At 35.8% G+C, this 10,359-nt stretch overlaps 1 protein-coding gene across 1 annotated transcript in view; it reads right to left on the bottom strand.

The window, feature by feature from the left end:
• Nucleotides 1-5,518: 5,518 nt before the first annotated feature.
• LOC144958403 (heme transporter hrg1-A-like) overlaps nucleotides 5,519-10,359 on the bottom strand; it is a gene marked incomplete in the record, with an annotated part of 6,327 nt that continues 1,486 nt past the window's right edge. The window contains 1 exon segment of the mRNA XM_078890407.1: nucleotides 5,519-9,085. Within this exon segment, the coding sequence (XP_078746533.1) occupies nucleotides 8,877-9,085 (209 nt within the window).

Raw genomic sequence — 10,359 nt, forward strand, 5'->3', positions numbered from 1 at the left:
GTGATTTCACCTGTATTGATATTGAGGGGATCTCCAGGGTTCAAGTGTGGTCTTTGTACTGGGGGTGGTCTGTTGAGCACTTCATGGAAGTGTTCTTTCCATCGTTTGAGTTGCTCTTCTATTGACGTGATTAGTTTCTATCTTTGTCTCTGACAGGTCTATTTGGGTTGGGTTATTTTTAACGCTCAACAATCTAGAGGCGTAGAGGGACTTAAGATCTGCTTTCCCTGCAGCTTCCTCTGCTGTTTCAGCAATTTCATTTATGTAAAACCGTTTGTCTGCCCGCAGCTGTTTCTTCACTTCGTTGGCCGCTGTAGTGTATCTGGTTGCTGCCATTTGCTTTTGGAATCTAGTTTTCGTATTGTTCATTGCATGTTTCACCCTTCTTTTTTCTTATTTCTTCCTTTTTTTTCTCTCCGACCCATGGTTTCTTTTTGGGTTGTGTCGTCCAAGCACTTCTTCACATGTCCCTGTGATAACATCTTTCCCCAAGTGGGTCTGCCTTGTCATGGTGGGAGAGCTTGTGTGCTTGCAAAGATCCCATGGAACTTTGTCAGCGGGGACTCAGTGTGCCCTGGCAGGTCTAATCAAGCCGAACTGGTCCGTGGGGGAGGAGCCAGACCAAGGGATTCACAAAGTAGGTGGAGCTCAAAGTCTCAAGGGGAGACAATTCACCTAGAAGAGGGAAAACTCTGATTTCAAACCTGGGTAGATGGAGCTCATTAGCCGGGGAAGACAATCATCTACGGGAAGGAAACCCCAACAGAAAACCATGGGTAGGCTGGGCTCACTAACTCTGGAGAGTAACCAATCTAGGAGTGAGGCTCCAAAATAAATCCTCCAAGTCGGGGGGGGGGGGGGGGGGGTGGTTATGCGATGGGCCATCTACCTGTCTATTTAAAAAAAGCAAGTTACAGAACCTACCACAATATAACCGTAAATTCAGTTCTTGGAAACCAGGGGCTCCAATCAGGAGAATGATGACGCGCTACGGCCAAACCCACCAGAGAGCTGCAGAGCTAACGACCCCTCTTACTAAGAACACCCTTGATAAAGTCTCCAAGATTATTAGCACAGAAAAATCCCATCCGATTAGGAACGTGGAATGTGTGAACGCTCTGGGAGTCTGGTGGCAGAGATGAACAGATACAGTCTCACCCTTATGGGCATGTGTGAAGTCCGTTGGAACGGCACAAAGAGAGACAAATTACAAACAGGAGAAACATTCGATATATTCTGGAAAAGACATTAGTGACCACTATGAAGCAGGAGTGGGCTTCCTTTTCTGCATGTTTCTCTTCTCGTTTCCAGAAGGTATCCCCAGTGATGTGCTATGCTCCCAAAAACACAGCAGAGGTTTGTTTTGTTTGTTTTTAAGGGTTTTACGGCGCTTGCAACACATTAAGGTCATATCAGCGCCAGTAAAAAGGAAGAAAATGGGATAGTAAAAAGTTCTAGAATTACAATAAAGCATCCAAGAAAAGGGAAGACAAAGGGGAATTGGTTCAAATAAGAAACAGGTGTAGATTCCAAAAGCACTCTATCAAAGTACTTAGATTGAGATCACTAAAAGTCTCATCCAGAAACAAGCACAGGTCCCCGCTAAGAGGAACACACTTAAATGTTTTACAAATCATATATAATATAAAGAAAGAATAATACAGTGCAAAACAGAGAGATGATTTACAATGAAAAAAATATCATCTCCCAAAACTAACTATACATTCGACTGTTTCCCTCTCAGCCAGGGCATCTCGCCAGGGCCAGGACAAGACCAAGTAATCTCATTCCAAGACAAAGACAGAAAGCATGTTGGAAAACAGATATAAGGGGATGGAAGACAGTATGTACCCCCCCCCCCCCTGCCCACTATTGGAGGTCAGGAACCCCACCCAGACACAGCAGAGGAAGAAATTCAAGACAACTTCTTTTTCCACCTACAGGCAGTTGTTTTTGTTTTGTTTTTAAGGGTTTTACGCCGCTTGCAACACATTTAGGTTATATCAGCGCCAGTAAAAAGGAAGAAAATGAGATAGCAAAAAGTTCTAGAATCCCAATTAAAACACCCAAGAAAAAGTAAGACATAGGGGAACTGGGAACAAATAGGGATCAGATGGAGATTCCAAGAGCATACCACCAATGTACTTAGTTTGAGATCACCTATAAGTCTCATCCGGACACAAGCACAAAATCCAACAAAGAGGAATACTCAAATGCTTACATTATACATTAAAAATAACAATTATAATAATACATAACAGAGAGATGATTTACAAGGAAAAAAAATATAACCTCCCAAAACAATAACTATGCATTTGACTGTTTCCCTCCCAGCTAGGACTCCGGCCAGGGCCATGACAAAACCGTAATCTCATTCCAAGACAAAGACAGAAAGCATGTTGGAAAACAGATATAAGGGGATAGAAGACACTGAATGTATGTACCCCCCTGCTCACTATGGGAGCCTGGCATCGGCCAGATGAATGAGAATGGAGAACCTTTGGCCGACTTCTGTACTACAAACAACCTTGTAATTGGCGGCACACTTTTCCCACACATGCGTTGCCATAAAGCGACATCAGGCAGAAAACCAAATAGACCATGTCCTTGTGAGATAACGGTTCATTACTAGATGTACAAGCTAGGTGGGCGCAGACATCGGTTCAGACCATCACCTTGTTGCAAAGATCATGATGTGACTGTTGGCAAGAAATAAATTTCAAAACCCTTAAGCATTATATTATAGGAACAAGCTGAAACAACCAGATACTAAAGAAACATTTAAGATTTCACTCTAAAACCGCTTTGATAAGCTTCAAACACATGAGCTCGAGGGAACACATTCAAGCAATCTGCTCATTTACTTTCATGAAATGCCAGTTTAATAGTATAACTTTTAACAAGTACAGGTATACAACTTTAAGGAGAATAAATGTAACATGACAAATCGCATCAATATGGTACTGGGTATGTCAGAATTAACCAGGTAAGGCAATTTAGTTCACAAGTTAAAATAATCAGGATAAGAAATTATAAGTTTTTTTGGGTTTTTTTTCAGTTTAAGAAATATAACTTACTCTGAAAGCTTGAGGTTCCTGTATGAGTGAGTTAAGAGAGAGGGAAGGGGGGGGGACAGAGAGAGAGAGAGAGAGGGAGGGGGGGGGGGGACAGAGAGAGAGAGAGAGAGGGGGGGGGGGCAGAGAGAGAGAGAGAGAGGGGGGGGGGGGACAGAGAGAGAGAGAGAGAGAGAGAGAGAGAGAGAGAGGATAGATGTTCTTATTTTTTGTTGTTTTTAAGGGTTTTATGGCGCTTGCAACACTTAGGTCATTTCAGCACCAGAAGAAAGGAAGAAAATGGGATTATCAAAATATTATAGATTTACAATTAAAAGTACACAAGAAAAGGTAAAGACAAAGGGGATAGGATATTAAAATAGGGAATAGATGTCGATTCCAAGAGCACTCTATCAGTGCACATAATTTGAGATCACCCAAAAGTCTCATCGGGACACAAGCAAAAGGCCTCATTTAGAGGAATATGCTCAAATATTTACATACCAGTACACTGCAGTCCACTAAAACTAAAAGATAAACTCCTGGGGACCAGAAAAGAAGTTTATCTTATCCAAAACTCAAGGGGAACAACCCTTCAGTGACACAAACATTTGTTTAATATATTAAAGTTATCTTCTTTTAATAAGTACATATCTCCAGAAAGACAGGACTAATGTTTGTCGTAAAGACATCTTTCCTTGGCAACAAGCATGCGATGATCTAAATGCTTGAAAATGCAGAGTGAGAATGAATTTTTAAAATGGGCGAGTTGAGAAGCTATCATCACTCGTCCCCTAGTCTCAGCGCGATGAGTGCCAGTCTTGTTCTGATTATCGATTGGCAAACCCTTGAATCTAGCCTAGTGAGGGATAAGTTGGGGGGAGGGAGGTGGAGCTGTGCATGGTGTGGATGACACTATGGGGAAGGAAGGGTAGGGGTGATAGACAGAATCTACTAAGAGTACTCTAGCCTTGGCTCCATTACCCATAAACTCTCGTCTGCTATGACAAAAGTACAAACCCACATGTTCACTTCTAATGTGAGCAAAAATACTCCACTAAAATAGCCGGTGTTGGTTCTTGATTGTGACAAGTGAATGTTTTGCGTGATGAGAGACTCCCTGTCTATCTTAGTCCCAGTCATGCAGATCCAGATTAATCAGTTTATCTTATCTGTAAATTACAGTGTAATATTTCACGGGTGGAGAGAGCAGAAAAATTGGGACCAGCCTCAAAGTTTATTTGAAGCCAGAATTTATCTTAAGAAGGTAAGACAAAGGGGAATTAGTTCAAAAAAGGAAACATGTAGATTCCAAGAGCCACTATCAAAGTACTAAGTTGAGATCACCTAAAAGTCTGTTTTCTTTTGTTTTTAAGGGTTTTACGGCGCTTGCAACACATCTAGGTTATATCAGCGCCAGTAAAAAGGAAGAAAATGGGACAGTAAAAAATTCTATAATTACAATTAAAGCTCCCAAGAAAAAGTAAGACATAGGGGAACTGGGAACAATTAGGGATCAGATGTAGATTCCAAGAGCATACCACCAATGCACCTAGTTTGAGATCACCTATAAGTCTCATCCAGACACAAGCACAAAATCCAACAAAGAGGAATACACTCAAATGCCTACATTATACATTAAAATAACAATAATACATTACAGAGAGATGATTTACAAGGAAAAAAATATCATCTCCCAAAACAATAACTATGCATTTGACTGTTTCCCTCCCATCTAGGACTCCGGCCAGGGCCAGGACAAAACCAAGTAATCTCATGCCAAGACAAAGACAGAAAGCAAGTTGGAAAACAGATATAAGGGGATAGAAGACACAGTATGTACCCCCCTGCCCACTATGGGAGGTCAGGATCCCCACCCAGACCTAAAAGTCTCATCCAGACATTAGCACAAGTCCCCACTGAGAGGAATACACTCAAATATTTACAAATCATATATATGATATGTGAACAAAATATAATACAGTGCATAACAGAGAGATGATTTACATGACAAAAAAATATCATCTTCCAAAACTCTAACCGTACATTTGACTGTTTCCCTCCCAGCTAGGGTATTCGGCCAGGGCCAAGACAAAATCAAGTAATCCCATCCCAAGACTAAGACAGAAAGCATGTTGGAAAACAGATATAGGGGGATATAAAACATAGTAAGTGCCTTCCTGCCCACTATGGGAGGTCAGGAACACCACCCAGATTTACAAGGAAAAAAAAATAAAATCCCCAAACTTTAACTATACATTTGATTGTTTTCCTCCCAGACGAGAATTCCGCCAGGGCAAAACCAAGTCATTCCATTCCAAGAAGAGACCAAAAAAAAAAAAAAAAAAGTTGGAAAACGGACAATTGTGGGATAGAAGACACAGTATGTGCCTGCCTGTCCACTATGGGAGAACAAAAGACAAATGGGCCCGTTGATAGGATAAATGAGACTATTATTACAAATGTTGACAGCACAAGACAAACGACGTTTCGTCCCTTGTTTGTCTTTAACTTCTAGTCCTCAATGAAGACATTTTAATTCAAGCTAAAGTCAATACCAAGTTAAGCATAAAATACAATTTTAAGCCCCAGGTTCTCCTTGACATAATAGCAATTAGAGACAATTGGTAACAAGTGTATGATATAAAATGTGAAAGACAAAAGTATTCATTCTGTTCACCGACACCATTTAAATATTGACCCTTAAACTATATAATAGGATATGGCTTAATCAAAAATTTTTGATTTGAAATAAAATAGGCATAATTCCGCATAAATTAAGTGGACTGGCTTTTAGCAATACAAAATTACTGCATATCATTAAATATTGGTAACTTTAGTATCAGGAACTTCAAAACTTCCCTGAACCCCATACATTCTCTGCCATTCAATCGGTGCTCTAGCTTTACTGACTCTGAAGCAGTTTTTAAAAGAAAATTAAAGTCATATCTTTCTGTTGTATTTAGATTGTATGTAGAAAGAACAAATTGAGCATATATTTATTTTCAAAAATATTAATTAAAGTTGAAAAAGAATAGATAAGCAATACCACATAATTAATTACATAATTTTTGTCATGTCACCTCATATAACATATTTACCCTAATTTACATTGTTAAAAATAATTCCTACTCTCATCTTTTAAATGTTGTTGAAAATATGATAAAATGATTTTTTAAATCCTTATTTATTTTTTATGTTTTTAATGATAATATATTGCATGCCATGTATATTGTGAGCCTAGAGATATATTGTATGGGACAGGCGCTATATAAATAAATTACATTATTATTATTAATATTATTATAATTATTGTAAATACAAGACAGCTGATTAAGAAAACAGAATATTATGAGGTAGAGCTAAATAGCGATCCAACCACTTATAAAGGATGCACTGGACTGATCCCCAAGCAAATCTGATTGTTTTTAAGGGTTTTATGGCACTTGCAACACATTAAGGTTATATCAGCACCAGTAAAAGGGAAGAAAATGGGATAGTAAAAAGATCAAGAATTACAATTAAAGCACCCGAGAAAATTGTTTTTTTTTTTATGTTTGCTTTTAAGAGTTTTACAATGCTATTTAAGTCATAACAATAACAGGGCCAGTAAAATGGAAGAAAATGGGATAGTAAAAAGTTCTAGAATTACAATTAAAGCACCTAAGAAAAAGTAAGACAAAGGAAAATTGGTTCAAATAGGGAACAGATGTAGATTCCAAGAGCATACCACCATCAGTTTACATAGTTTGAGATTACGTAAATGTCTCATCCTGACACAAAGACATGCCCCAACTAAAAGGAACACACTCAAATGTTTACAAAGCATATATAACATAAACAAAAAATAATACAGTGCATATCCAGAGAGATAATTTACAAGACAAAACATGTCATCTCCCAAAACTCTAACTATACATTTGACTGTTTCTCTCCCAGTTAGGGTATCCGGCCAGAGCCAGGACAAAACCAAGTAATCTCATTTCAAGAAAAAAGACAAGAGAAGAGTATGTTGGAAAACAGGTAAAGGGGGACAGAAGACACAATAGGTGCCTCCCTGGCTACTATGGGAGATCAGAAACCCCACCTAAGCACCCAAGAAAAAGTAAGACAAAGGGAAATTAGTTCAAATAGGGAACAGATGTAGATTCCAAGAGCATCACCTAAATGTTTCATCCTGACATAAGCAAAGGTACCCCAATTGTTCTCAATGAAACACACTCAATCCCTGTCACCTATTCTTTAGTATATATAAATTTGAGCATTTTATCACTCCGACACGACAACATTTAGAGGTGATGGGTTATAATATAATATTTGATAAATCATATAAAAACATCATAAAAAATAATCAAACATTATCAAAGATGAAAAGATATCCCTAAGCAATCAATAAATATCACACATCAAATGATAGATAGTAATATCACGGAATGTCAACTGAGTGCATGCCAAGGAAATGTTATCTGAGACACAGCATAAAACTGAGACTGAAAAAAGATTTTCACTAAGAATATCATTGCCTTGTCTCCAAACTAAGTTGAAAATAAACAAAACACACACACACATATATAATATATATATATATATATATATATATATATATATATATATATATATATATATATATACACACACACACACACAATATCATATATGTTTAATTTATTTTTATGTATGATAAAGAATAGAATAACACGAAGTGAAAATTAATGTGTGAAATGTTACACAATATATCATGGAACAAAAAAAAAAACTGTCAAACTTTATATGAGCATAACTTTTTTTTTAAAAACTGTGATTGTCTTAGCATTTAAATTTAATAGTTCAGTCACTAAAAACGTAAATGCCTCATTCAACATTATTTCCAGATGTTACTTTGTTACTTACAAATTCTTTTTAAAAAAAACAAAACAAAAACAGAGCAAGATTGAGTAAAAGTGATGTCAAACATTGTTCGTTTCACATTTCCACTGTTTTCAAGTTCTAAAGCCACACCAGTAAGAGCAATATAACTATCCAAAACAATTTCATATGTTTGTTATATTTGATATTTGCCTGTATAACGAGCAGTGTGAAATTTACGCCACATACTCAGTAATATGCAGACATTTGATCAGCAGAATATAATTAACAATTTAATATTTAACTTGATTCATAAATATTGATTAATAATTAAACAATGAAAAAAACGTAACCTGAATACAAAAATCTTTATCATGGTTACTGTTGTAGGATAATCTTATCTTTTTATCAGATTAAGAGATAACAGAGTGAGTGAGTGATTACACCTCCTGTAATCATTTTCATCAGGTTTTGGATAACTAAGGAAATTCATTAAGGGACACATAACATGATGCTTTTAAGAACGAGAACTAAGATATAAAAAGGATATAAGAATCTGCCTCGCCCACGAGGAAAGTAAAGAGCCCACATCCACAGAAATTTAGTGTTAACAATAATGGACAGGAGACATAACATTCAGAGGACTTGCTGTCAGCATCTCATTCTTTCCCAAAGCAAGAAAGTTAACCCCTTTTGCCCACCTTGCACTTTGACTTACATTTGGGTCATCTCCTAATTTTTCTTTTCAAATATAGACTCTTAGAGATGAATTTCCCCTTGCAATGAATAAAAGGAATTTATCTATTGTATTAGTCAAGTTAAGTTTAACTGTTTTTCATTGTATCAAAAAATTTAAAGGCTGATATGGTTACAATAAATCAATTTACTATATAATTCTTTCAAAAGTAAATCTCTTGAATAAAGCATAAATCACTTTTTTACAACAAATTTATAAATAAATCATATTTCAACAAATAATTAAGGGTCATTTTCACTAAATGTTTTGTACTGTGTGTGCTCTTGGGAATGTCGACCTTTCGTTTCCTCAATAATTTTGAGAATGTCGTCCCTAATCTGATAAGTATAAAGAAACGACCTTGAGTAAATGAGAAGCAGGAATCCCCATTTCCACGTCACAAAGCACCACACACAAACAATGTAGAAACCGTTACCATACGGGGTTAAACCTGTTATAATAAAAAATTAGAAGTTTGATTGTAGCATTAAAAATTGAATAAATGATTAGTATAATAAAGCAAAAATTGTTCAATTATCAAATACTATTATAATAAATAACAATGATGAAGAGAAAAATAAAAGAAGGAAAAAAAAAAAAAAGAAAAAAAAATACAGTATAAAAAGTGGAGTACTATAAAATAGCAGTTCTTAATACTTAGTATTTCTGACAAGGTGTTTTTTTGCAAAAAAAAATCCCAAATTTTGCAAGGTAAAAACAGCAAAATTTGCAAAAAAAAATTGCAATTAATTTTCCTAAAAATTCATAATTAGTTAACGAAAGATAAAGGTATTTGTTTGATTTTAAGGATTTCATGGCACTTACAACAAACGTAAGGTCATATCAGTGCCAGTAAAAAGGAAGAAAATGAGATAGTAAATAAGAAATTACTCTTGATTAATTATCTTTCACGTTCTACACGAACTATCAAATTAAAAAAAAAAAAATCTTTATTCTTATTTTTTTTCTTTGCAAAATCTCGAAAATTTGCAAAAATTTTGTTTAAAAATTGCAGAGTTTGTGGCCGCAGTGATATTTTGCATTTATTTTTTTTGCGGCTGCAACCGATGCATAAAACTTCCGGGCCAGTTCTTTACTAGCTTTGATTCTAACCAAAACATGACAGATAACAATAAAATAATAATAATAATAATAATAATAATAATAATAATAATAATAACAACAATAATAATAATAATGATAATAATAATAATAATAATAATAATAATAATAATAATAATAATAATAATAATAATAATAATAATACATAACTAACTTAAGTCAAAAGCAAGGGAAATTGTGATGGTATCTTTTTCTGTAAAATGTAAAGTGACTTCCAACAATGTGGTTAGCCAGTGGGATGCATCAAAATGTGGCCGCTTTGAAAATCTGAAAACTGCTTTTAAAGCAGAATTCAAAGGACCAAATTGAGAAGGAAGGAGGAAGTGTGAAAAGAGGAGTACGAGGAAGAACAGAGGGAGGAAGAGAAGGAGGTAAAGATGGAAGATAACATGGAGGGGGGGGGGGGGTGAGACTGGCCCAGATAATGATGAATCAAACCTTGATGAAGGAAGAACAGTACATTTCTTCAGATTATTTTTTTCTATCATTTCTAACACGTTGTATCTCGTAGTATTGAAAAATTACATTTATCTTTTTTTTTTAAATTATTACCATTATATTAAAGTTGGTGAATGGAACACCAACATCACTTAACCAAACAGT

Source organism: Berghia stephanieae, chromosome 12, assembly GCF_034508935.2.
Source record: "Berghia stephanieae isolate SIO BIC M18660-M18661 chromosome 12, UCSD_Bste_1.3, whole genome shotgun sequence".
Lineage (NCBI taxonomy): Eukaryota > Metazoa > Mollusca > Gastropoda > Nudibranchia > Aeolidiidae > Berghia > Berghia stephanieae.